General features: G+C 66.4%; 4 protein-coding genes and 1 long non-coding RNA gene across 17 annotated transcripts in view; 3 read left to right on the forward strand and 2 right to left on the reverse strand.

Moving 5' to 3' along the window:
- The first annotated feature begins 1,579 nt into the window (after nt 1-1,579).
- Nucleotides 1,580-5,526, forward strand: TAMALIN (trafficking regulator and scaffold protein tamalin). Its single transcript, XM_071729443.1, is given in 9 exon segments — nt 1,580-1,736; nt 3,413-3,462; nt 3,843-3,897; nt 4,270-4,372; nt 4,456-4,549; nt 4,622-4,688; nt 4,784-4,850; nt 4,946-5,226; nt 5,228-5,526. Coding segments are annotated over 9 exon segments (1,026 nt in total). The 5' UTR covers nt 1,580-1,598; the 3' UTR covers nt 5,399-5,526.
- Nucleotides 5,527-8,154: 2,628 nt separating this feature from the next.
- NR4A1 (nuclear receptor subfamily 4 group A member 1) lies at nt 8,155-16,154 on the forward strand. The gene is given in 9 exon segments (XM_071729403.1): nt 8,155-8,710; nt 11,276-11,768; nt 11,770-12,091; nt 12,374-12,503; nt 12,628-12,779; nt 13,440-13,642; nt 13,732-13,910; nt 15,194-15,285; nt 15,287-16,154. Coding segments are annotated over 9 exon segments (2,277 nt in total). The 5' UTR covers nt 8,155-8,169; the 3' UTR covers nt 15,452-16,154.
- Nucleotides 15,540-16,802, reverse strand: LOC139788992 (uncharacterized). 13 transcript variants are annotated; one of them, XR_011723009.1, is made up of 6 exons: nt 16,730-16,783; nt 16,421-16,460; nt 16,357-16,377; nt 16,020-16,123; nt 15,898-15,958; nt 15,540-15,684 (listed from the first exon to the last, which is right to left on the reverse strand). It is a non-coding gene; the product is annotated as an uncharacterized lncRNA (long non-coding RNA). The 13 variants fall into 13 exon arrangements; XR_011723002.1 differs by lacking the exons at nt 16,357-16,377; nt 16,421-16,460 and adding an exon at nt 16,566-16,605 and having other exon boundaries at nt 15,898-15,979; nt 16,083-16,144; nt 16,730-16,802; XR_011723004.1 differs by lacking the exons at nt 16,357-16,377; nt 16,421-16,460 and adding an exon at nt 16,524-16,605 and having other exon boundaries at nt 15,898-15,979; nt 16,083-16,144; nt 16,730-16,802.
- Nucleotides 16,803-20,232: 3,430 nt separating this feature from the next.
- Nucleotides 20,233-21,970, forward strand: ATG101 (autophagy related 101). The gene is given in 3 exon segments (XM_071729447.1): nt 20,233-20,481; nt 20,483-20,524; nt 21,495-21,970. Coding segments are annotated over 3 exon segments (657 nt in total). The 5' UTR covers nt 20,233-20,271; the 3' UTR covers nt 21,900-21,970.
- Nucleotides 21,971-24,204: 2,234 nt separating this feature from the next.
- The window catches only part of ADCY6 (adenylate cyclase 6), a 15,301-nt gene continuing 14,470 nt past the window's right edge, over nt 24,205-25,035 (reverse strand). Inside the window, 2 exon segments of the mRNA XM_071729369.1 lie at nt 24,205-24,210; nt 24,295-24,327. Of these exon segments, the coding sequence (XP_071585470.1) occupies nt 24,205-24,210; nt 24,295-24,327 (39 nt within the window).

Here is a 25,035-nt window from a genome sequence, read left to right on the forward strand (position 1 = left end):
AGGGCTTCAGCCAAGGGGCCGAGTCATCCCCTGGCCTGCCAGATTTTGGGAACAGGATGGGATGTTCTTGGCTGCCTGAAAAATTCTTGATTCTTGTTAATTTCTTGATGATTTCCAAGGTCCCTTTCAACCCTAACCATGCCAGGATTCTCTACAGGGTTGTGATGGGGGGTCCTGAGCTCCATCCTCTCCTTTCCCTGGGGGTCCTGAGCTCCATCCTCTCCTTTCCCTGAGGGTCCTGAGCTCCATCCTCTCCTTTCCCGAGTTTTTTCCAGCTTTGCCCCTTGGTAAATCCCGTGGGCGGGTGCCTGGGGTGGAACAGCCGGTGGGGGATTGTCACAAACACTTTTTTTTTTTTTTTTTGTAATTCTTTGGCAAATTTTAAATAAACATCTGGGTAAAAACCTCACAGATTCCAGCTGGAAAATTCCTGCCGGGGCAACTCAGCAAGAGGCTGCCCGGAGCTGCGTCTGCCTCCGGGAATTGTTCTTTCCTCATGGCAGGAGAGGTTTAAATCCTCCTCGGGAACCGGGCCTGGGGCTCCGGCTGCCTCCGGCTCCTGCCTTCAATTAAATCCTAAATGCGGCTTTGGGAGGGGGTTTGGGAGGGGGTTTGGCCTGGGGGCCGCTGGAACAGCTGCGGGTTCTTGGCAGGGGGCGGGACACGGACCCGGCACCGCCAGAACCCTCCTGGCTTCTCCCGTTACCACCTCCGAGGTGCTCCCTGGGGTGATGCAGCCCCCTCCGGTACCCTGGACACCACCCCCCCCCCAGCACCCCACACTGCACCCTTCTGCTCCAGCCTCCCCCTGCAGCCCCACAGCACCATCCCGGGACCTCCCCTAAGCCCCCCCTGCTCCACAGCACCATCCCAAGACCCCCCCTGTCCCACACCTCCATCCCAGGACCCCCCTGTCCCAAAGCACCACCCCAGGACCCCCCCTGCTCTACACCTCCATCCCAAGACCCCCCCCTGTCCCACACCTCCATCCCAGGACCCCTCGTGTCCCACAGCACCATCCCAAGACCCCTCCTGTCCCACAGCACCACCCCAGGACCCCCACTGTCCCCCAGCTCCATCCCAGAACCCCGTGTCCCCCAGCTCCATCCCAAGACCCCCCCTGTCCCACACCTCCATTCCAGGACCCCCCCTGTCCCAAAGCACCACCCCAGGACACCCCCTGCTCCGCACCTCCATCCCAAGACCCCTCCTGTCCCACAGCTCCACCCCAGGACCTCCAGTGTCCCACAGCACCACCCCAGGACCCCTCCTGTCCCACAGCTCCACCCCAGGACCCCCCGTGTCCCACACCTCTATCCCAGGACCCCCAGGACCCCCAGCTCCACCCCAGGACCCCTCCTGCCCCACAGCTCCACCCCAGGACTCCCTCCCCACTGTTCCCCCCCCAGTCACCCCCGATCCCCTCGGTCCCTGCGCAGCGCCCGGGGCGGGGCTTACAGCACCGGGGCGTGGCCTAGAACACAAATGGGCGTGGTTTCACCATATATGGATGTCTCCCTGCCCGGTTAGGGGCGTGTCCTCACCTGGCCCCGCCCACTGGGCTGATATAGCGGCGTGCGGGGCACAGCGCCCCGGCCATGACCCTGCGGCGGCTGCGGCGGCTCCGGCCCAAGGACGAGGATGCGGCGGCGGCTCCGGAGCGGCCCGGAACCGCCCCCGCCGAGGTTTATCGGGTCCTGGCGGCTGCCGGCGGGACCCTGCCCCGGGTGCGCAAGGTAGGGTTGCCGGGAGAGCGGGAGGGGGGGCAAGGGGAGGGGGGGGACACCCAGCGCCGCAATCGGTACCGGGATGGAAGGGGGAGAGCGGGGCCGGGGGTGTCCCCCTCCCGTCTCGTGTGGCCGCATCCCGTAGGGCTGCTCTGGAGGCTGCTTCTGGCCGCTTGTTCCCCCCCCCCGCTGGCCCCGCAGCCTCTTCTCTGGGTCCCCATCACGAGTTGCTGGTCCCGTCCTGCCCCGGTGCCCCCCCCTCAACCCCTTTCCTGTGTCCCTGTGCTGCCCGGTGGCTCGGTGATCACCTCCCAGCATCTCCCCACCCCGGTCCTGTTCCCGTAACACCCCCCCCCCCTTAGCCTTTTTCCCCGTGTCCCCATCCTGTCCCGGTGCACCCCCCCCCTGCTCCCGAGATGCCTCCCGGTCCCATTCTGCCCCAGCATCTTCCCAGTGTCTCCAGAAGGGTCCCGTCCTGCCCCAGTTCCTCCCCGTGGAGGGGATACTCCTCCAGTATCTTCCCTCTGCCTCCCCCCCCTTCCAAGTCCCCCTCCCTGTCCCGGTTCCTCCCCACGTCCTGCCCCGCACTCCTCAGGGCACAGAGGGACCGGTCCCCACCCTGGCGTGGCCATGTCACCAGGACAGGGCTGTCCCCACGCACGGCCCCCTCCCCTCCCCAGGCTCTGCCACTCGAGGAAGGGGGACAGGGCACAAGGTACCCTGGGGGCTGCTTTGGGGGGACACGGGACGCCCCCACACCCCAAGGAAAGCCCTTCTGTGGTGGCACTGGGGCTGTCACCGCCCCCACGCTCCCCCCCGCCGCTTCCTGAGGGTTGGGGGGGAAGCGGGAGCGGAGCCGACATCCGGAGCAGAACCGGCTCCCGCCGCAGGACCGGGTCACACGCGGTGGCCCGCCACCCCCTCCCTCCCTGCTGAGGCCACCACCAAAGAGTCCCCAAGGGGGCTGGGGTGTCCCGTGACCGGGAAGGTGACGTGGGAGCCCAATGTGGCAGGTGGCAGCCCTCGCGATGGCCATCTTGCCTGTTTCTGGGGGTTTTGAACTTAAAACGCCAGCTGCCACCTACAGGGTTGGTGACACCCACGTGGCACCCGAGCTGGTGGCACCGAGAGGGGGGGACCATGTGCCACGCTCGAGGCACCAAGGGGACGCCGTGCCCGGGCTGCCAGCGGTGGCGGAAGGGCATTTGGGGACAGCGCTGTCACCTCCTGCCCCGCGGCGAGGGTCCCTCCGCCTGCCCACGCCTCCGAGCCCTCCACAATAGGAACATTGTCTGGGGGGGGCGAGGGGGGGGTGAGGGGTGAGTTTTTCATGAAAAAAACCGACTTTGTGACCACAACAGGGCCCCCTGTGTGCCCGGGGCCCCCCCGGAGCGTGGGGTGGGTGCGGTGCTGACGTCAAAGCGTGGGGCAGATGTGAGGGTGGCTTTGAGCACCCATCAAAGCCTCGTTATGCCCAAGCAGCCCCCGGGGGGGTGGGGTGGGGGCGATGGGTGCACCCGGGTCCTAGGGCGGTGCCGGTTTGGCAGGGTGCTGCCCGGGGGCTCAGGGCTGTCCTGTTGGGGTCCCCCTCTCTGTTCCGGCTGTCCCCAAAGAGGGGGGTGGCGGGGGTGGGACGTGTCCCCTCGGGACGTTGTCCCCTGCTGATGGCTTTCCCTCTGCTGCAGGATGTGGGGTTCAGCTGGCCGTCCCCAAGCCAGTCCCCGGAGGAGCACAGGTAGGGATGGGGCTCCAGGCCCCGATGTTGGGGGGGGGACACACGCAGGAGGGGGTTTGGGGGGGGGCTGCCCCAGGGCACTGCTCCCTGTGCCGCTCCTGACCTGCTCGGGGATGGAAATGGGTGGCAAGAGGGGGCAGCGATGAGGACGCAGCCCCCACGAGGACTCTACAGACACCCGTGGGACAGGCTGCAGGGCTCTGGGCAGGGTCAGTCGTTGAGGGGGGGTCCTGGCCCTGGGGTCCTCCCGTCCCTGGGGTCCTGCCCAGCATGGAGAAAACCCAAACCCCCGGTAGCAGAGAAGTGCTGAGATCTCAGGGGGTGAATTGGGGCTGGGGGTGCAGGAGCTCTGCCTTGTCCCTGATCCCCACGTCCCCCAGGAGAGTGGTGACACTGGAGAAGAAGGCAGAGGAGACCTTTGGCTTCGAGATCCAGGTGGGTGCTGAGTTCTCCCCTGCCGTGCCCCCCACCCACCCAGCCCACCCCTTGCTTTGCATCCAGGGGTATTTTTAATTTGTCTCTGAGCCAGGGTTTATTTTGAGCTCTGACAGAGCCTCTTGGTTCCCAAAGCGTCCCCTGGCCGTGACAGTGGGGGGGGGGGGGAGGGAGGGGGCCACTTGGGGTGCAGCCACCAGGGGTGAGACCTCCCCCCCACCCCCAGAACCAGGGTGCTGCCCCTCATTACCCAGCAGCAATTAAACGCAGCAATTTCTGCCTCGGGGCTGAGCATGAAAAGGGACACCCTGGGGGTAGGGGGGGGGGGGTCCCTCACTGCCCCCCCCCCCCCCCCCCCCCGCACCATTCCAGACCTATGGGCTGCACCACCAGGAGAGGAACAGTGTGGAGATGTTCACCTTCGTGTGCCGGGTGCACGGGGGGAGCCCGGCCGAGGCAGCAGGACTCAAGGCTGGTGAGTGCAGCCTGGGGGGGGGGACACGACCTAGGGAGGGGGTGTCCCAGCATCCCTGAGCTTCTGTGCGTCCCCAACTTCAGGGGACACGATCACGGGGGTGAACGGGCTCAACGTGGAAGGCGTCCGGCACCGTGAGATCGTGGAGATCATCAAGAGCTCAGGGAATTTGCTGCGGTGAGCTGGGGGGGCGTGGAGGGGGGGGCCGGGGGGCCCCCAGCATCCCCACTGATGGCTGCTGCCCCACAGCCTTGACACTCTCTATGGGACATCCATCCGGAGGGCTGAGCTGGAGGCCAGGCTGCAGTACCTGAAGGTAAAGGGTGGGAAGGTGTTGGGGGGGCCAGGGGGGGGCCAGGGGGGGTTAGGGACCCTCCCTGGGGTCCTCACCCCCCTCTGCTTCCCCCCCAGCAAACCCTCTATGAGAAGTGGGGGGAGTTTCGCTCGCTGATGGTGCAGGAGCAGCGGCTGGTGCGGGGTGAGTGGGGGCTGGGGGGGGCATAGGGGGGGGTTTTGGGGCACCCCCAGGCCCCCTCCCCTTGACTTTTCTATGTCCTCCCCCCCGCCGATCAGGTGTGGTGGCCAAGGACCCCAGCATCTACGACACGTTGGAGTCGATCCGCTGGTGCCTGCAGGGGGAGGGGGGGCTCCCGGGGGGCTCCCCCCGGGCCAGCGCTTGCGGCAGCGACGATTCCCTCTACCAGACCTGTCTCTTCGCCGACCCCCCGGACGGGGACAAGGATGGGGACAAGGACGGGGACAAGGACAAGGACAAAGTGGGGGACAGCAGTGGTCCCGCACCCCCTCCACCGCGCCCCCGGCCCCCCTTAACCCGCAGCGCCAGCCTCAAGTGCGGGGGGTGGGTCCCGGGGGGCGGGGGGGCGGCTGTGGGCGAGGGCGGGGGAACCGGGGGAGGGGGCTGCCCCCCCCCACCGTCGGGGGCGGCACAGCAGCTTTCGCCGACGCCTCCTCAAATTCATCCCGGGGCTGAACCGGGCGCTGGAGGAGGAGGAGAGTCACCTCTGAGGGGGGGGCACCCACCGCCCCCCCCCAGACATATTTATTTATTTATTGCGAGCCCCCCCACACCCCCCTTCCTCCCATCTCGCCGGGGGCCGCTGGAAGGAGCCCCCGGGGGTCCCCGGCTTGGCCTGGGGGGGATCGTGGCACCGAGGGACGGACGCGGGGACCCTCCCCCAGGCAGCTGGCGAAGCCACCGCTCATCTCAGGAATGGAGAGGGGGTGGAGTCCGGCCCTCTGTGTCCCACCCCCAGCTTGGGGGGGGTCCCGGGGGTCCTGCTGCCCCCGGGGGGGACTTTTGTACCGATACAATACAGAGACTTTTTGCAGCGGTGTGTGGCTGTGCGTGGGGGGACACGGCCCACGGGGACAGGGACAGGCTGGGGGGAACGGGACACACGCAACCCCCTCCCCACACCCCTCCTGCAGCCCCCTTTGCTGTCCCATCAGCCAAGCTCCGGGCGGGAAGTCCTTGGGGTGCCCGGTGTCACCGGCGGGAGCTCTTGGGGACCCCCTCGGTGTCCCCCCAGCCGGTGCCGTGGGCCGGTCCCGGAGTTGCGGGGCCCCAGCCAGGCCCTTCCTGCCCCGTTTCCTCAGGCAGCCCTCGGGAAGCGGGTCCCGCCCCGAGCCCTTCCGGACCCGGTGCCCGTGGGGAGTGGGACGGGCACTGGGGGGGGTCCCCTCCTCCCTGTCCCATTGCCCCCCAAGTCGTACTGTAGCAGCATTCAGAGGGCTTGGGGGGGGCGTAGGGGACAACCCCCCCCACCCAGGCTTCTGCAGGGGGTTGAGCTTGTACCCAGAACCCCCAGCGCAGGCTCTGTGCCTCAGTTTCCCCTCTGGTTTGTCCCCATCCCTGCGGCTTCGGGACCCCCCGCCCTCTCCCAGCTCCTGCATCACACAAACAGCCCTTGGGGTACCCCCCCCCCCCCCCCCCCCCAGTTTCTCAGGACCCCGGGGGGGTCTCCAGGAGGTTTTGGGGGCGAAGATCTAAGGGATGGGGGGGGCACAGACGTGTCACATGAGTGTGCGTGGAGCCGGGCCAGCTCCCCGCCGCTGTCCCTCCTTGTCCCCATGCCAGGGTGACTCCGCGTTGGACATTTATGGTCGGGGAGGCTCACGGGGGCCGCCCGCGCGCTGCCAGGGTCGGGTCGCCCCATCCCCGTCACGGCCACCACGGGACCTCCCCCTCCCCCCCCCGCGGCATCACCTCCCACCCACCCTGCGTGCGGCTTTTTTTAGGCCCCCGCCTGGAGCTGCCCAGAGCTGGGCGGGAGCGGGCTGGGCACCGGGGACACGCGTGGCACCCCAAAACCGCCTCCTGCGCCGTGGGCACCCCGCGATCTCCTGGCACCCACCCGTGGGCACCCCACAATCCCCTGACTCCCACCCGAAGGCACCCTGGAACCCCCCAGCACCCCCTCTGCTCCTGGGGGCAAGCGGGGCGGGCTGGCTGGTGGCCACCGTGTCTCCGTGTCCCCTCCGGGGGCTACCGGGGCGGATCCTGCTCCCCGGGCCCGGTGCCAGCCGGGGCTCCCCCCCTCCCTCGCTCCCCCCGTGGCCTTGCAGGGGTGCCCGGGCTCGGGTTTCCTCCCCCGGAGCCTCTCCCGGGGTACAGCTAATCCCGGCTGCGGGGGCCATCGAGAGCACCGAGACACCGGCTGGGACACCGAGCACCGGAGGGGCGGGGGGAGAGGGAAGCTGTGACAGGTCACGTTCTGCGCCCCCGGTGGCTTTGGGGACCCCCGAGAGCTGCGGGACCCCCCACTCCGGTTGGCATCGGCTGCAGCCCCGGGGAGAGCTCCCGGTCCCGGTGGCGCCGCTCGGGGTTTGCGGGGACCCCGTTAGGTCCCGTCCGAGCCCGGGGGATCCCCGCGGGGCGGCCTCGGTGATGCGGCGGGATCCCGGGGACGTCAGCAGCCAGCTGTGACGTCACGGGGCCCCCGGCTGGGGCGGGCGGCGCGCGAGGCCGCGCGGCGGGGGGAACCGAGACCGGAGCCAGGGAACGGGAGGAGGCGGTGACGCTGCCCGAGACCCCCCGGAACCCCCCGGGCTCCCGGTGCCGAACCCCTCGGTCCCTTCACCTCGATCCCTTCACCGGGGCCGGGCTTCCCTCCTCGCTACCCCTCTCATAACCAAGGGGGGTCACGGGAAACCGGGCAAGTTTCCGGTACCGGAGATCCCGACAGCTCCTCCCGGGGCACGGTCCCCGCCATGCGGCCCCGGGGATGGGTCGGTGCCCCGCACCCTCCCCACGGAGCGGGCAGCGGCTCCCGGACACGGGCCGGGGGCAGCACGGCGGGGCGGGGACCCCCCGGAGCCGGTACCGGAGGGTACCGGGCAGGTACAGGACGGGGGTCGTGGGTCCCTCCCCGCTCGTTCCTTGTCACCCCCGCCGGCCCCGCCGGGGCTGAGCTCATATTTCCAGCCCCCGGGCGATGTTCCCGGCACTGGGCGCCCGCCAGCCCCCGCCGCTCTTTCCATCGCCCCGGCCAGGGTCTCCCCGCGGGGACCGAGAAGGGGGAACGGACCGGGGGGTCCCAACCGGGGGGCTGCCTCTCGGAACACCGAGCGGGAGGAGACCGGGGGTACCGGTACCGGCGATGCTGAGCACCGAAAATAGCGGCTCAGAGGGGCCCTGGGCACAGAGGCACCGGGGCTACCGGAGAACACCGGGGGTGGGGGACACCGGGGATGGGGACACGGGGGAGTGGGACACGAGGGATTCCAACACTGAGGGGACACCGGGGATAGCGGCACCGAGGATAACGGCACCGAAGATGCCGGTACCGAGGGGGCACTGCGGGAGGTGTCAGCACCGGGGTACCAGCAACGAAGGGAAACCGGGGATACCGGGCATACCGGCACCAGGGCTACCGGTCCCGGGGCTACCGCACCGATGGGACACTGGGGATACCGGGGAATCCAGCACTGGGTCCTGCTGCCGCCTCGTCCCGTTCCGTCTCTCCCGGTACCGGCACCGGAACCTCCCTCCTCACTGTATCCCTCCGGTAGCCCTGAGGGTTGGGGGGGGGGGAGGGGGGGTGTCGGGGGGTCCGGGGGGCTCCCGTGCTATTTTTAGCCGGGGCTGCTCGGTATTTTTAGCGCGGGCGCCGCGGTTGCGTCAATGGAACCCCGCGTGCGTCACGGCCGCGCCCCCGCCGGAACCGCCCCCCCCACCCCCCCCCCGCCGTGCGTCACGGGCCGCCCCGCGCGTCACCGAGCGCTTAAGAGAAAGTAGTAACGGGACCGGAGCCCGGTGGAGCCCCGGGCAGAGGGAACCGGAGCGGGAACCGGAGCCCCCGCCGAGCCGGCAGCCGGGTACGGTAGCGGGATGGGGGGGCGAGGAGGGGGGGGAACGGGGGTGGGAGGACCCCCCCCCCGGGGGGAGCGGGGAGGGGGCGCGCAGGGGGTCGAGGGCACCGGAGCGGGGGAGGTGGTGTTGGGTGGAACCGGGGCTCACGGGACAGACTGTGTCGGGTGTCCCGGTGAGCTGGTTCGGGGGTTCAGGGTGATACCAAGAGAAATCGGTTCGGGTGTCCTGGAGACACCGGGAAGAGTCGGTTCGGGTGTCCCCGTGACACCGGGGAGAGCCGGTGTCGGATGTCCCGTTGACACCGGGAGGAGTCGGTTCGGGGATCCCGGGTGGTACCGACGGGAGCCGGATGTCCCGATGACACCGGGGAGAGATGGACTGGGGGTCCCGTTGACACCGGGAGGAGTCGGGTCAGGGGGCCCGGTGGTACCGGGGCAAGTCGCAGCGAGCCTCTTGCAAAGTGCATGGGGTGGGGTGTCCCGGTGGCACCGGGGAGAACGGGATCGGGCTTTCCGGGGGCTCCGGGCACTGAAAGTCCTGTAATGCACAGGTTCGGGCGTCCCAGTGACACCGGGAAGAATCAGTTTGGGTGTCCTGGGAGGAATCAGTTCGGGTGTCCCGGGCGGCACCGGGGGGACCCGGGACTCCCGTGTCCCGGCACCGTTAGGAGCTGGTCGGGAGTCCCGGCAGTACCGGGGTTCGGGGCTATGGGCGTCCCCGTGGCACCGGGAGGAGCCGGGGCTCGCTTGTCCCCAATGCCACGGAGGAGACCGGGGATCCCGGGGAAGGGACCGGGCGGTACGCGCCGGGCCGGGCTGACCCGCGAGGTACCCGGTAGCACCGGTGGGAACGGGAGGTGGGGGGGGACGGCAGGGCGAGGAGTCCCTGTCCTGGCAGTGCCAGAGTGAGGCCGGTACCGGAATGTTTCTCGGGGCTGGTTCTGGGACCCCCACACAGGATCTGGCTGCAGCCGGGGAGACCTCCGGGGGCTTCGGGGAGGGCCAGAGCCCCCCAAAACCGGGCACGGTCCCGAGAGCACCGGGCAGAGCAGGCATGGAGCCGGAGCAGGCAGCTCCTTGCAGGCAGCACCGAGGGCAATGCAGGGTGCAGGCAGCAGGGTGCAGGCAGCTCCCCCCCGGCCCACGCAGCCCCCCCGGCCCACGCAGCCGCTGGGTTTTGGCGAGGGGAGGCAGCAGGTGCAGGCAGGACCGTGGGCAGTGTCACTCGCTGCCGGCTGCCACCGCCCGCCCGCGGCCCAGGGCCTGGTGCCAGGGGCTGCCACCGGCTGCCACCGGTCCCTGTGGGCTCCGGACCCGGGTACCGGCAGCTGCCAGCACCCCCAAACCAGGAATCTGTAATTCCTGCCCGTGGGCAGCACGGGGGCTGCCGCTGGAATCTGTGCCCTGTCCCCCGGGAGGGAGGGATGGGGGAGGGGGGGGGTTGGGTGTCATGGCAGAGAGGCACCCCAAATGTCATGGCACCCCAAATGGCACCAGCGAGTGGCCAAGGGTCAAAACATTTAAATAAGGACACGGTGACCGTGCCCGGTGCTGCCCGGAGGGAGGGCCCGAGCCCGTTTGCTTCCAGGATTTGCCTGGAGGCTGAGTCAGTGTCCCCCACGGCCGTGTCCCCAGTGTCCCCGTGTCCCCCAGTCCCCTCGTGTCCACAAACCGTGTGCTGAGGACAGGAGGTAGATGGGGTTCACCGCCCCCCACCCCGAACCCCATAGCCCTGCTGGAAGGGCACAAACCCCAGCGGGGCACCCGGAATGGCTTTGGGGGCCGTTGCCACCCCATAGGTGCCAGGGCCGGGCCCCTGGGGGTATTTTTAACCCCGGTTCCCCGGGGGGGTATCGGCTTTCCGGGAGCCGGTGGAAGCCGCCAGGACTTGGCCGGGGGATGCCGGGGGGTGTGTGTGTGCCGTGCCGTGCCGTGCCGGGGCCATGGAGGCCGGGGCCAGCGGGGTGTGACCTTTAAAGGTCTTGGAGATGACATGACATTATCGTCTTGTCATCGGGGTCCTTCCTGGGTCGGCTTTCAGCTGGACCTGGGATTCTTGTTACGTCTTAAGTGGGGTCAGCTCCGTAGTGGGGGGCTGTGGGGATGGGGGTGGGTGGGCTCCTCTCCCTCCAAGGGTGGCGGCTTTGGCTGCGTTCGCTTCTCTAAAAGGCCTCGAAATGGGTCATGGGGGTGTTGGATCCCGGTTCGGAGCCGGCTCCGGCTTCCCCTGGCCAGCCCCGGGGCTCGGGAATCCGCCGCTCGCATTCCTCCCTCCTTCCCTTTCAGCGCTTTGCTAAGCCAGCGTTTTGGGGACTGTCCTTTGCGCCCATTGGCTGTGGGGTGACCTTTCTTGGGGACACCGGTGACCACCACCGGGCGGCCAACACCTCCGGTGGTCCAGCTCCGGCTTTAGCCCCATCCAGGGAGGGATCCGAGGGGAAGCCCCCGCGGTTCTCCCCCCGTCCCCATCCTCCTCCCAGACTCGGAGACGGTGGGGGGGTGTGTTCGGGGGAGGTGTTCGGGCGCGGCCTTGGGGTCTTCCCTGACCCCCGTTGCTGTTTTTCCCCGCAGAGATGCCCTGCATCCAGGCTCAGTACGGCACGGTGGGCGCCGGCCCCTGCCAGCGATTCCCGGCCGAGCTGCTCAGCCCCGAGGGCGGCCGCTTCCCCATGGAGGTGGCCGGAGCCGACCCCGCGGCCTCCCCCTCCCTCCCGAGTTTCAGCACCTTCATGGAGGGCTACGCCGGGGAGTTCGACGCCTTCCTCTATCAGCTGCCAACCTCCGGCCAACCCCCCACCGCCGGCACCACCTTCAAGCTGGAGGACTTCCAGGTGTACGGCTGCTACCCCGGCACCTTCGGCGGGCAGCCGGACGAGACCCTCTCTTCCTCCAGCCCCTCGGACTGTTACGGCAGCCCCTGCTCCGTCCCCTCCCCCGCCACGCCGAGTTTCCAACCCCAGCAAGCGCCGGGCTGGGAGGGCTCCTTCGGGGCTTATTCCCCTCCGCCGAACTACGAGGGTGGGCGCTGGGCTGAGCCGACCAAGGGGGGGGGCTCTCAGCCCCCCCTTTTTCGCCTTCACTCCCCCGGCACCCAGCCCCGGGGGGTCCAGCATGAAGGGGCAGTTGGGTCCCTCGCCCCGCTTGGACCCGCGGCTGCTGGACACGGACGCCTTCGCCCTGACCCAAGGATCCCCCGGGGCGGGGGGAGGTTTCTCCGGGCTGCCCCTCGCTCCCCCCTCGCCGCTGCTGGAGGGGCCGGCGCTGAGCCCCGCCAAGGCGAGAAGCCCCGGGGGAGGGGGCGAGGGTCGCTGCGCCGTCTGCGGGGACAACGCCTCCTGCCAGCACTACGGAGTCCGCACCTGCGAGGGCTGCAAGGGCTTCTTCAAGGTAAAGGCACCCCCGAAACCCCCTACCCCCAATTCCGCTCGCGGGATATTCCCACAGTGCTTTGCAGCAGAGGAGAGGATGCTGCCGGGTCAGCCCAGGGTTGGCGGGGGGGGAAAAGGGGGGCGGCCCCGGGACCCCTCCCCGCGGATGCGGATCCGGATGCCGGGCTGGAGCGGGGGGCAGGGGGAGGACAGAAGAGCTTTTGTTGGAAGGCGGGAGGCCCCGGGCTGAGCTGGGGCCGCTCCACGTCCCCCCCTCTTTCCCTCGCTTCCCCCCCCGCAGCGCACGGTGCAGAAGAACGCCAAGTACATCTGCCTGGCCAACAAGGACTGTCCCGTCGACAAACGGCGGCGGAACCGCTGCCAGTTCTGCCGCTTCCAGAAGTGCCTGGCCGTCGGCATGGTCAAAGAAGGTACCGGGGTCCCCTACCCGGGGATGCACGGGGGGGGTTCGGCAGGAATAGGGGTGACACCCCCCCCCCCTCCCGCTGCTCAGGCTGAGGACAGACGCGCTCATTGTGTGTCCTCCCCCCGCAGTGGTCCGGACCGACAGCCTGAAGGGGCGGCGGGGCCGGTTGCCCTCCAAGCCCAAGCAGCCGCCGGATGCCTCCCCCGTCAGCCTCATCACCTCCCTGGTGCGGGCACACATCGACTCTGTCCCCAGCGCCACCAAGCTCGACTACTCCAAGGTAGGGCTGGTGCCACCCCCTGTGTCGTCCATCCCTCCCCAGGAGCTGCACCGTCCCCAGATCCGGACCCTGGCTCTATCCTCCCATCCTGATCCTGTCCCTGAATTCTGATCCCAGCCCCAGATCCTCATCCCAAACCTGTCCTCAGATCCTGACCCTGACCCCACCCTTGGATCTCCATCCGATCCTCAGATCCTGACCCCATCCTGAACCCTGATCCCATCCCAGGTCCTGACCTTGTCCCCAGGTCCTGACCTTGTCCCCAGGTCCTGACCCTGCCCCATCCCCAGCTCCTGATCCCATCCCGGATCCTGATCCCATCCCAGATCCCGACCCCGACCCCACCCCCAGATGCTGTTCCCACCCCCAGATGCTGTTCCCACCCCCAGATGCTGTTCCCACCCCCAGATCCTGACCCCATCCTGAATCCTGATCCCATCCCAGGTCCTGACCTTGTCCCCAGCTCCTGACCCCATCCCGGGTCGTGATCGCATCCCAGATCCCGACCCTGTCCCCACCCCCAGATGCTGTGCCCACCCCCAGCTCCTGATCCCATCCTAGATCCTGATCCCACCCCAGATCCCGACCCACCCCCCCCCCAAATACTGTCCTCGTCCCAGCCCCCACCCCCCCCGCATCCTGACCCCATCCCCGCGGCAGTTCCAGGAGTCGGTCCCGTGCCAGTTCGGGAAGGAGGACTCGGTGGACGTCCAGCAGTTCTACGACCTCCTCACCGGCTCCATGGACGTCATCCGCAAGTGGGCTGAGAAGATCCAGGGCTTTCCCGAACTTCCCAAGGAGGACCAGGACCTGCTGCTGGAATCAGCCTTCCTCGAACTCTTCATCCTGCGCTTGGCTTACCGGTGAGTCCCAGCCCGGTGCGGGGGGGGTGGGGTTGTGTTGAGGTGCCGGGGGGGAGGTTGCCACCCATTTTTTTCCCCTCCCCTTTTAGCTCCAAGCCCGAGGAAGGGAAATTGATCTTCTGCAACGGGGTGGTTCTGCACCGCCTGCAATGCGTGAGGGGCTTCGGCGACTGGATCGATGCCATCCTCCAGTTCTCCCACAGCCTCCACCGCATGAACGTTGATGTCCCCTCCTTCTCCTGCCTCGCTGCCCTCGTCATCATCACGGGTGAGGAGCTCTGTCCCCTCCCCTGGCGATTAAATCGATGAGAAGGGTCCTGTGGTTCCCCTCCCTCCCCCCCTTCCCGTCCTGCAAAGGGTTGGAAACGGAGCTGTTGGTGGGATGGGGGGGCTGGAAAAGAATGAAATAAGGACAAGGAGGATCAGAGTGGGTGGGGTGGGAAGGGCCTCGAACCTCACCCAGTGCCACACCCTGCCATGGGGACACCTCCCACCAACCCAGGTGGCTCCAAGCTCCATCCCAACCTGGCCTGGAGCACTTCCAGGGATGGAGCAGCCACCTCAAAGATCCTTCAGATGGGCTCTGTGGTTCCTTCCAACCCAAACCATTCCATAATCTAAAGACCCTCTGGTTCCAACCAGCTCCCATCAGCAGGGGCACCTCCCAGCTGGCTCCAAGCCCCATCCCAACCTGGCCTGGAGCACTTCCAGGGATGGGGCAGCCACAGCTTCTCCAGGAGCAACCTGGGCCAGGGACTCCCCACCCTCCCAGGGAAGAATTTCTTCCTCATCTCCAACCTCAGCCCAGTTTAACCCATTCCCCTCATCCCATCCCTCCATGGCTTCCTCAAAAGGTCCATTCCCAGCTTTCCTGGAGGTATCCAAAGGTACTGGAAGGTGCTCCAAGGTGTCCTTGGAGCTTTCTCTTCTCCAGCCTCACCCACCCCTCCTCTCCCAGTTTGTCCCCATGGCCAGGGGCTCCAACCCTCCCATCCTCAACCATCAGTGCATCCAAACATCAAAATGCATTCCTTCCAACCCAAACCATTCCCTGATCTAAAGATCATCTGGTTCCAACCAGCTCCCAGAAGCAAGGACGATACCTCCCAGGTGGCTCCAAGCCCCATCCAAGCACTTCCAGGGATGGGGCAGCCACAGCTTCTCCAGGAGCAACCTGGGCCAGGGACTCCCCACCCTCCTAGGGAAGAATTTATTCCTCATCTCCATCCTCAGCCCAGTTTAACCCATTCCCCTCATTCCATCCCTCCATGACCTCCTCATGGCTCCATTCCCAGCTTTCCGGGAGGTATCCAAAGGTACTGGAAGGTGCTCTAAGGTGTCCTTGGAGCTTTCTCTTCTCCAGCCTCACCCACCCCTCCTCTCCCAGTTTGTCCCCATGGCCAGGGGGCTCCAACCCTCCCATCCTCAACCATCAATGCATCAAACAGACAAAAAAAAAAAACCAAACCCCCCCCCCAGATTCGCCCCCCCAGCCTCACACCTCTGTTCCCTTCCCCTTTTTATTGATTTTTTTTTTTTTTTTTTTTTCAGATCGCCACGGGCTGAAGGAACCCAAACGGGTGGAGGAGCTGCAGAACCGGATCGTGGGCTGCCTGAAGGACCACGTTGCTGCAGCCCGGAACCGAACCGGCCCGGCCCGGCCACCTCTCCAAGCTCCTGGGCAAACTGCCCGAGCTCCGCAGCCTCTGCACCCAGGGCCTCCAACGCATCTTCTACCTGAAGCTGGAGGACCTGGTGCCACCACCACCCATCGTGGATAAGATCTTCATGGACACGCTGCCCTTCTGAGCCCCCGTCCTGGGGGACACCTGGGACACCCCTTGGGGACACCTGGAAACCCTCGAAGATTTTTGGACCCCCCCCCTGGGGACACCTGGGACCCCTTTGGGGACACCTGGGGCTCCCCTGAGGACACGCTTGGACCCTCTTGAGGACACCTGGGACCCCCCCAAATGTGTTTGGGATGCCCTTGGGGACACCTGGGACCCTCCTGAGGACACCTTGGACCCTCTTGAGGACACCTGGGACCCCCCCAAATGTGTTTGGGATGCCCTTGGGGACACCTGGGACCCTCTTGAGGACACCTGGGACCCCCCCAGATGTGTTTGGGACACCCCTGGGGACATCTTGGACCCTCTTGACGACACCTGGGACCCCCCCCAAATGTGTTTGGGATGCCCTTGGGGACACCTGGAACCCTCTTGGGGACACCTGGGACCCCCCCTGAGGACAACTAGGACTCCCGTGGGGACACCTGGGACCCCACAAAGGTGTTTGGGATGCCCCTGGGGACACCTTGGACCCTCTTGAGGACACCTGGGACCCCCCAGATGTGTTTGGGACACCCTGGAGACACCTAGGACCCCCTTGGGGACACCTGGGACCCCCCTGAGGGCAATTAGGACTCCCGTGGGGACACCTGGGACCCCACAAAGGTGTTTGGGATGCCCCTGGGGACACCTAGGACCCCTCTGGGGACACCTGGGACCCCTCTGAAGACACCTGGGGACTCCTGTGGGGACACCTGGGACCCCCCAAATGTGTTTGGGACACCCCTGGAGATACCTGGGACACCCCTTGGGGACACCAGGAAACCCTCAAGAAGATTTTTGGACCCCCCCTGAGGACACCTGGGGCTCTCTTGGTGTTACCTGAGACCCCCCAAATGTGTTTGGGACGCCCCTGGGGGACACCTTGGACCCTCTTGGGGACACCTGGGACCCCCCCTGAGGACAACTAGGACTTCTGTGGGGACACCTGGGACCCCACAAAGGTGTTTGGGATGCCCCTGGGACACCTGGAAAACCCTCAAAGATTTTTTGACCCCTCTGGGGACACCTGGGACCCCTTTGGCAGACACCTGGGACTCCCCTGAGGACACCTGGGGCCCTCTTGGGGTTACCTGGGACCCCCCAAAGGTGTTTGGGATGCCCCTGGGGACACTTAGGATCCCCTTGGAGACACTTGGGACTCCCCTGAGGACAACTACGACCCCCGTGGGACACCTGGGACCCCTCAAAGATGTTTGGACCCCCCTAAGGACACCTTGGACCCTCTTGGGGTTACCTGGGACCCCCCAGAAGTGTTTGGATCCCCCTGGGGGACACCTAGGACCCCTTTGGGGTTACCTGGGACCCCCCTTGAGGACACCTGGGGCTTCCTAAAGATTTTTGGAACTCCCCTGGGGGACCCCTGGGACACCCCCCCGAGATGCCTGGGACCCCCGTGGGAACCCCTGGGTCCCCTCTCAGCAGTTTTTTTGGGACACTCCTGTCCCCCATGTGCCTTCACGGGGCCGGGCACTGCTCCCGGTGCCACCGCCTCTCCCGGGGGGGGTGTGGGGGGGTCGCGGGTGCCCCCCCCCTCCCCCGTGTAAATGTCCCCGATGTAAATAGCGAGCGGTCGGATCCTGTACAGAGCTGGCGGTTGTGGGGAGGGGGGGAGGAGGGGGCTCTGTGCCCACCCTCACCCCCCACCTCATCCCCCTCGCCCTTTATATATATATATATATATATATATTTTTTTTTTTTTTTTTTTTTTTTCTCTTTTTTTCCCCTCTTTTGGCCATTTTCTGTATATAAACTTGTACGGACCTCACCAGGGGCTCTTTCTCTCCTGTGTTTCCCCTATAAAATAATTTCTTATCAGGGCGGGGACACGGACACGGACACGGACACGGACACACCCTGAGGGCGGGGACAGCGGGGACGGGGACAGCGGGGACGGGGACAGCGGGGTGGCCGGTGCCACACGTTGCCCACAGCGCTGCCCTTGACCCCCCCCTCACCCCCAGCACCTGTCGCCCGCCGGATTTATCCTCCCCAAAATAACCACGGAGCGTGACCGAGCCGTCCCACCCCTTCCCCTCCTCCTCCCGCCCCCGTGTCCCCGTGTCAGCCCTGCCCGTGGCAGGGGACACGGACACGCAGCCCAGCATTTTGGGGTCTGAAGCCCCCCCCCCCCCCTCCCTGAGGTGGGCGTCCTGGGGCGTGGGTCTCGGGGGACGCACACGCGTGTGTCCCTTGGGGTGTCCCCTCTTCCACCGTGGGGACAGCCCGAGCCCCCGAGCAGATGGGGACGGCGACATCAAGGGTTTGGGGACAAACAAGGGACACATTGAGGCACTGGGATGGGGGGGGGGGGGGCACACAACAAGGACCCCTCTGTGTGTCCCCCCCCCCCGCCCCCGCCGTGGGGACAGCGCTGACGCACGGTGGGGGAAGGGGTCGGAGGGGGGGGCTGGGGACCCCGGGGAGGGGATGGGACATGGGGGCCACCAGCGTGGGGACAGCCACGAGCTGCTGTGGGGCAGCAGTGGCCACGCCGTGGGGCCACGCAGCTACCTGTCCACCCAGGTCCCAGCGGGACAGAGGGACCCTGTCCCCTCCCCGCAGCAGTGGCCTCTGCCCGGCTTGTCCTCAGTCCTGTCCCTGTCCCCAGCGCCGTCCCTGTCCCTGTCCCTAGCCCTGTCCCTGTTCCCAGCCCCGTCCCTGTCCCTGTCCCCAGCCCTGTCCCTGTCCCCAGCCCCGTCCCTGTCCCCAACTCCGTCCCTGTCCCTAGCCCTGTCCCTGTCCCCAGCCCCGTCCCTCTCCCTGTCCCCAGCCCTGTCCCTGTCCCCAGGCCCCGTCCCCGTCCCTGTCCCCAGCCCCGTCCCTGTCCCCCACCCCCTTGGCTGCAGCTGGAGGAGGGGACAGTGACAATGGTGCCAACAGGACCGGGTATAAATAACCCCGTGCCACCCCCCCGGGGCTGCAGGGCACAGCCACGTGTGTCACGGCGTGTGCCCGCTGCCCTGCCTGCTGGTGACACCCGCGACACGTGTCCCCACGGCGGCGTGGGTGGCCCGATGTCACTGCCCCAAATTCCCCCTGTCCCCATGCCCCTGTGATCCACATGTCCATCCGCCCTGTGTCCCCCACCTCCCCGTGTCCCTGTCACCAGTGTCCTGCGTGTTCCCCTGTCCCTCGTGTCCATACATCCCCTCGTCCTCCCCTGTCCCTCCTGTCCCTGTCTCCAGCGTCCCCTGTGTCCCTGTGTCCCCATATCCCCTCACCCCTCTCTCCCTCGTGGACCATTTGTCCCCCATGTCCCCTCTTCCTACTGTCCCCATCTCCCCTTTCCTAATGTCCCCCATGTCCCCCCTTTTCTAATGTCCCCAACGTTCCCCCTTTCCTAACATCCCAAATGTCCCCATGTACCCCTTTTCCTAATGTCCCCATGTCCCCCCTTTTCTTATGTCCCAAACTCCCCATGTCCCCCATTTCCTAATGTCCCCATGTCCCCTCTTTTCTAACGTCCCCATGTTCCCCCTTTCCTAACATCCCAACGTCCCCATGTCCCCCTGTTCCTAACGTCCCGATGTCCCCCGTATCCCCCCTTTCCCCATGTCCCCAAAATGGTGTCCCCCCATGTCCCCGTGCCCCCCACTGCCCCTCTCCCGTGTCCCTTCCCCACCCTCGTCCCCGTGTCCCCCGTGTCCCCCCCCACGCCCCGGGGTCACCGCCCCCCCCGTCCCTGCCGCATCCCCACGGCCGAGCCTCCAGCCCAGGGGGCGCTGTTCCCGCTGAGCCGCTCTGCGCCGCCGCTCTGTGGCAGCTCCGCCCGGAGCAAACCAACCGCTTGGAACTGGGGGGGGGGAGACGACGAGAACCGGGAACGGGGATTCCGCTCCCGAGGCTACAAGCGGGCGGGAACGGCACGGAGAGGAATCTAATTTGTATAAAAGAGATTTAGATTCAGGGAAATCGGGAAGCGTCCAGGGAGAAGCAGCGGTTTGGGGAAATGGTGCGTCCGGAGCTCCCCTACGCAGTGGAAGGCTCCGCTTCCCTCAGGTGGTCGGGGCCGAACCGGGAGTGCGGGACGGGAACGGCGGAGACGGGAACGGAGAGACCGGGCTGGGGAAACGGGGGTGAGGGGAACGGGACCCTGGGCTGGGGAAACGGGGTGTGAGGCGGAACGGGACCCTCGGGCTGGGGAAACGGGGGTGAGGGGAACGGGACCCCGGGGGTGAGGGGAACGGAGACCCCGGGCTGGGGAAACGGGGGTGAGGGGAACGGGACCCCCGGGCTGGGGAAACGGGGACGAGGGGGGAACGGGATCCCCCGGGCTGGGGGAAACGGGGGTGAGGGGAACGGGACCCCCGGGGTGAGGGGAACGGAGACCCCGGGGCTGGGGGGTGAGGGGAGCCCTGGAACGGGGGTGAGGGGGGGAACGGGACCCCCGGCTGTGGCGAACGGGAGGTGAAGGGGGGGTCCGGGCCCCCCGTGTGAGGGGAAGGGTCCCGTGTTGAGGGGTCCCGGAGTCCTGGTGGAGGGAGTCAGTGGGTCTGGGGGCTGCGGGGAACCGGGGCTTTGGAGGCTGGGGGGGTCCTGGGACTCTACGGGGGGAGGTTGGGGGGCTCCTGGGTCGCTGTGGGGTTGGGGGTTCCCGGGATGCTGGGGGGTGCTGGGATCCCTGTGAAGGGAGCAGAGGGTGGGGGGGGACACTTTGGGACCCCAGGGGGGGGTCAGAGCGGCTGTTTCCAGGGGCTGCTGCTCAAGCAGGGTACAGCAAACCCTCCCCCTTTTCCCAAAATCTTTTTTCCTCCTCCAGGAGCCCCCTCCCCAGCCATGAACTGCCGGGCAGAGGTGCTGGAGGTGTCTGTGGAGGCTCGTCAGGTGGAGGAGGCGATGCTGGCCGTGCTCCACACCGTCCTGCTCCACCGGAGCACCGGGAAGTTCCACTACAAGAAGGAAGGGACTTATTCCATCGGCACCGTGGGAACCCAGGACGTCGACTGCGACTTCATCGACTTCGCCTACGTCCGAGTCTCCTCTGAGGGAGCGGGACAGGGCCCTCCGTAAGGCTGTGGGGGAGTTCAAGGTAAGGGAACGGCCCCAAGGGAATCTTTGGGGTTGGGAGGGGCTGATTTTTTGGCCATGGCAACCCCCATGGCTGGGCACAGAGGGGCAGAAAGGGAGCTGGGAGTCTGATTGCCAGAAGCTGAAGAGGAGCCAGCAGTGTGCCCAGGTGGCCAAGAAGGCCAATGGCATCCTGGGCTGGCTCAGGAACAGCGTGGCCAGCAGGTCCAGGGAAGGGATTCTGCCCCCTGTGCTCAGCCCTGGGGAGGCCACAGCTTGAGTCCTGTGTCCAGTTCTGGGCCCCTCAGCTCAGGAAGGAGCTTGAGGTGCTGGAGCAGGTCCAGAGAAGAGCAAGGAGGCTGGGAAGGGATCCAGCAGAATTCCTGTGAGGAAGGGCTGAGGGAGCTGGGGGTGTTGAGGCTGGAGAAGAGGAGGCTCAGGGGAGACCTCATCACTCTCTACAACTCCCTGAAAGGGAGGGTTGGAGCCAGGGGGGGGGTTGGGCTCTGCTCCCAGGCAACTCTCAGCAAGACAAGAGGGCACAAGAGGTCTCAAGTTGTGCCAGGGAGGTTTAGGTTGGACATTAGGAAGAATTTCTTTCTGGAGAGGGTGCTCAGCCATTGGAATGGGCTGCCCAGGGAAGGGTGGATTCTCCATCCCTGGAGATATTTCAAAAGAGCCTGGATGTGGCACTCAGTGCCATGGGCTGGGAACCACGGGGGGAGTGGATCAAGGGTTGGACTTGATGAGCTCTGAGCTCCTCTTCCAACCAAATAATTCTGGGATTCTGGGATTCAATTCCAACCCCAAGTGCTGAAGCCCAGCTTGGATGGGGCTTGGAGCAACCTGGGCTTGTTGGGAGGTGTCCCTGCCCATGGCAGGGGGGGACAGGATGATTTTGGAGGTCCCAACCCAAACATTCTGTATTTCTGTGTCCTCCTCCTGCGTGGGGAGCTCAGAGCCCCCCCCTGAGCCCTGCTCTCTCTCCTCAGGACGCTCTGCGGGGCTCGGGCAGCGATGGGATGGGCCAAATCTCCCTGGAATTCTACCAGAAGAAGAAATCCCGTTGGCCTTTTTCTGACGAGTGCATCCCTTGGGAGCTTTGGACCATCAAGGTGAACGTGGTCAACTTGGCCAACGAGCAGGAGAGGCAAATCTGCCGGGAGAAAGTGGGGGAGAAGCTGTGTGAGAAAATCATCAACATCGTGGAGGTGATGAATCGCCACGAGTACCTCCCCAAAATGCCCACCCAGTCCGAGGTGGACAACGTCTTTGACACCAGCCTGAAGGATGTCCAGCCCTACCTCTACAAGATTTCCTACCAAATCACAGACTCCCTGGGCACCTCGGTCACCACCACCATGAGGAGGCTCATCAAGGACACGCTGGCTCTCTGAGGTGACGGTGGGGGTGGTGGCACAAACCCCCCCCCCTCTGCTTGGATCCCCCCCTTCCAAAAAAAAAAGCCTCAGCGAGGCACCTGGGCTGGGCCTGGACTTTTAATTGGGGGTTGGTGTCACCCTGGGGGATTCTCCGCCATCCTGAGGACTGTTTGGTGGTCGGTCCGCAGTTTAGCTCAGGAGCTGGTGGTTGGTGTGGGGATGATGTCCTGGCCTCAGTGCTGGCTTTGTCCCTTGCTTGTCACCCACCTGTCCCCAGGGCTCAGCTCCCACCTTCCTTTGGGATTAAAAATAAAATTTTTTCTCCTTTCTACTGCTCACCTCCTGCATCCCCAGCACGGAGCCGGGGGGGTCCCCACGCCGTGGGGAGGACTCGGTGACACCCCGAGTGGGGGACAGACCCCTCCCCAGGGGAGGAGGGGGGGGGTGATCCCCCTGCCCGCCGGGGTCCACCCCTTCCTTAGCACCACGGGGCGGGGGCAAAGCCGCTTCCCCTGCCCGGGGGGGTGGGCAGGGCCGAGCCTTAAGCCCTCCCCGTCTGTCACTGCCCACACTCGGCTCCCGGGAGGAGGAGGAGGAAGAGGGAGGAGGAGGAGGCGGAGGAAGATGAACGTGACGCTGGCGCCGGGCGGGGGGGTCGCGGGGGTGGCCACGGCCGCCCGCATCTCCCTGGTCCTGGTCCTCGGCCTCGCCGTCGCCTTCACCCTCTTCTTCCTCGGCCGCCACCTCCTGCTGCGGGCGGAGGGTTGGCGGGGGAGGGGGCGCAGGGCGAGAGGAGACCATCCCGGGGGGGGAGAAGAGGCTTAGGGACCACCCCCCCCCCAAAAAAAAAAAACCAAAAAACCCCCGTCGGACGGACAGAGGGACGGACGGACAGACGGCGGCATCGGGTGGAGCGGGACGGGGCAGGATCGGGCCCTGGGCGCGGCGCGGGTTGGTAAATCCCCCCCCCCCACCCCCTCCCCAGAGGATTAGGGAAAACTTTTATTCCCTGTTTCCAGGCTAATCCCTGTGCTGGGGACGGGGGGGGCACATCCTGCCCCTCTAAGACCCCCCTGCCCCTCTGAGCCCCGCCCTGCCCCCCCCCTGCCCCTCTCTGCACCCCCCACGCCCCTCTGAGCCCCCCCCCACACCCCCTCTGAGTCCCCCCTGCCCCTCTGAGCCCCCCCCTGCCCCTCTGAGCCCCCTCCCCTGCCCCTCTGAGCCCCCCCCTGCCCCTCTGAGCCCCCCCCTGCCCCTCCGAGCCCCCCCCACGCCCCCTCCGAGCCCCCTCCCCACGCCCCTCTGAGCCCCCCCCACGCCCCTCTGAGCCCCCCCACGCCCCTCTGAGCCCCCCCCACGCCCTCTGAGTCCCCCCTGCCCCTCTGAGCCCCCCCACGCCCCTCTGAGCCCCCCCACCCCTCTAACCCCCCCCCTGCCCCTCTGAGCTCCCCCCCACCCCTCTGAGCCCCCCCCTGGCTCCTCTGAGACCCCCCCCTGCACCTCTGAGCCCCCCCCCCGCCCCTCTGAGCCCTCCAGCACCCCAAACTCTGCTCCCATCCGTGTCCCCCCCCCTTTTCCACTGCTCCCCCCAACCCTCTCGCAGCCCCCCCCCCCTCAACCCCCTACAGCTGCTGGCAGTGGGTGAACTGGGGACTCCCCCACCCCAAAGCAGAGCTGGGGATGTGGGGGTTGCTGTGTCCCCCCCCTCCTCCCCCCAATTTAATCCTGTGGCTTTAATAAAGCCCCCCCCTGCCCCCCCCCAACCCTCAATATGGGGTGGGGTCCCCTCTGCCTCCCCCCCCCACACCCCCCCCCAAACAGGGAGCAGCCACGTACAAGACTCCATATATTTCACATGTACAAAAAGTCACTGGGGGGGGGGGGTGTTGGTCCGGGGGGGGGGGTCCAGAGTGGGGGGGCACCATCCTGCCACCCCCCCACCCCCCCCCGGCCTGGCTTTGGTCCCTTTTTTTTGGCACTTTAGTGTTCACATCCGTGGTCAAAGTGACGAGCGCGGGGGGGGACCCCACAATGGGAGGGGGTGGGGGGTGGGGGGGCACTGGGGTGGTGTACCCCCCCCCCACAGGGACCCCCGATGGCAAAGGGGCACCCCAGGGGTCATTTTCCCCCCCCCCCCCAAAGATCCAGGCAGGATTTGGCCCCTGCTGTGGGAAGACATGGGGGGGGGGGGGGTGTCCCAGACTTGGGGGGGGGGTCCAGGCTATGAGTTGCCCCCCCCCCAGATCAGGGAGGGGGGGGAATGGGATGGGGACACCCTCCTGTGGCACCATGGGGTGGTCCTGCACAGGGCCCCCCCCCCTCAGACCTGTGGGGTAGAGCAGGGTGAGGAGGGGGAAACTGAGGCAGCTGCAGCCCCCCCACCCCAAATCCCTCCCGGGGGGGTCCTTACCCTGCGGGGGCTCCGGACGGATCCACCGGTGGGCTGTGGGGTGGAAGGGACACGGTCAGGGGGCCCTGGCCCACTGGGATCCAGTACTGGATTGGGATCCCACACTGGGATCCAGTTTAGCACTGGAAAGCTGCATTGGGATCCAGTTGAGCACTGGGATCCTGCACTGCAGCAAAGATCCCGTACTGGGATCCTGTACTGGAACCCAGCCTTGTGCTGGGATCTTGTAATAGGATCCTGTACTGGGATCCTGTCCAAGCATCTTATCCAAGGATCCTGTGCTTGGATCCAGTCCTGGGATCATTTACAGGGATCCATTCCCTGGGATCTTGTACTGGAAGCCAGTCTTGTACTGGGATCCTGCCCTGGGATCTTCTAATAGGATCTGGTACTGGGATCCTGTACTGGAACCCAGCCTTGTGCTGGGATCCTGTGCTTGGATCCTGTCCAAGGATCCTGTGCTTGGATCTAGTCCTGGAATTATTTACAGGGACCCATTCCCTGGGATCTTGTACTGGAAGCCAGCCTTGTACTGGGATCCTGCCCTGGGATCCAGTCCCAGGACCTTGTCGTAGGGTCCTGTGCTTGGATCCAGTCCTGGGATCATTTACAGGGATCCATTCCCTGGATCTTGTCCTGGGCTCTTGTACCAGGATCCCATTTTAGGATCTGATCCTGGGATCCCACCCTGGGATCCCCCCAGGGATCTTGTCCCACTCTCCCATCCAGGGATCTGATCCA

The sequence above is a fragment of the Heliangelus exortis genome, chromosome 31, assembly GCF_036169615.1.
Source record: "Heliangelus exortis chromosome 31, bHelExo1.hap1, whole genome shotgun sequence".
Classification (NCBI taxonomy): Eukaryota; Metazoa; Chordata; class Aves; order Apodiformes; family Trochilidae; genus Heliangelus; species Heliangelus exortis.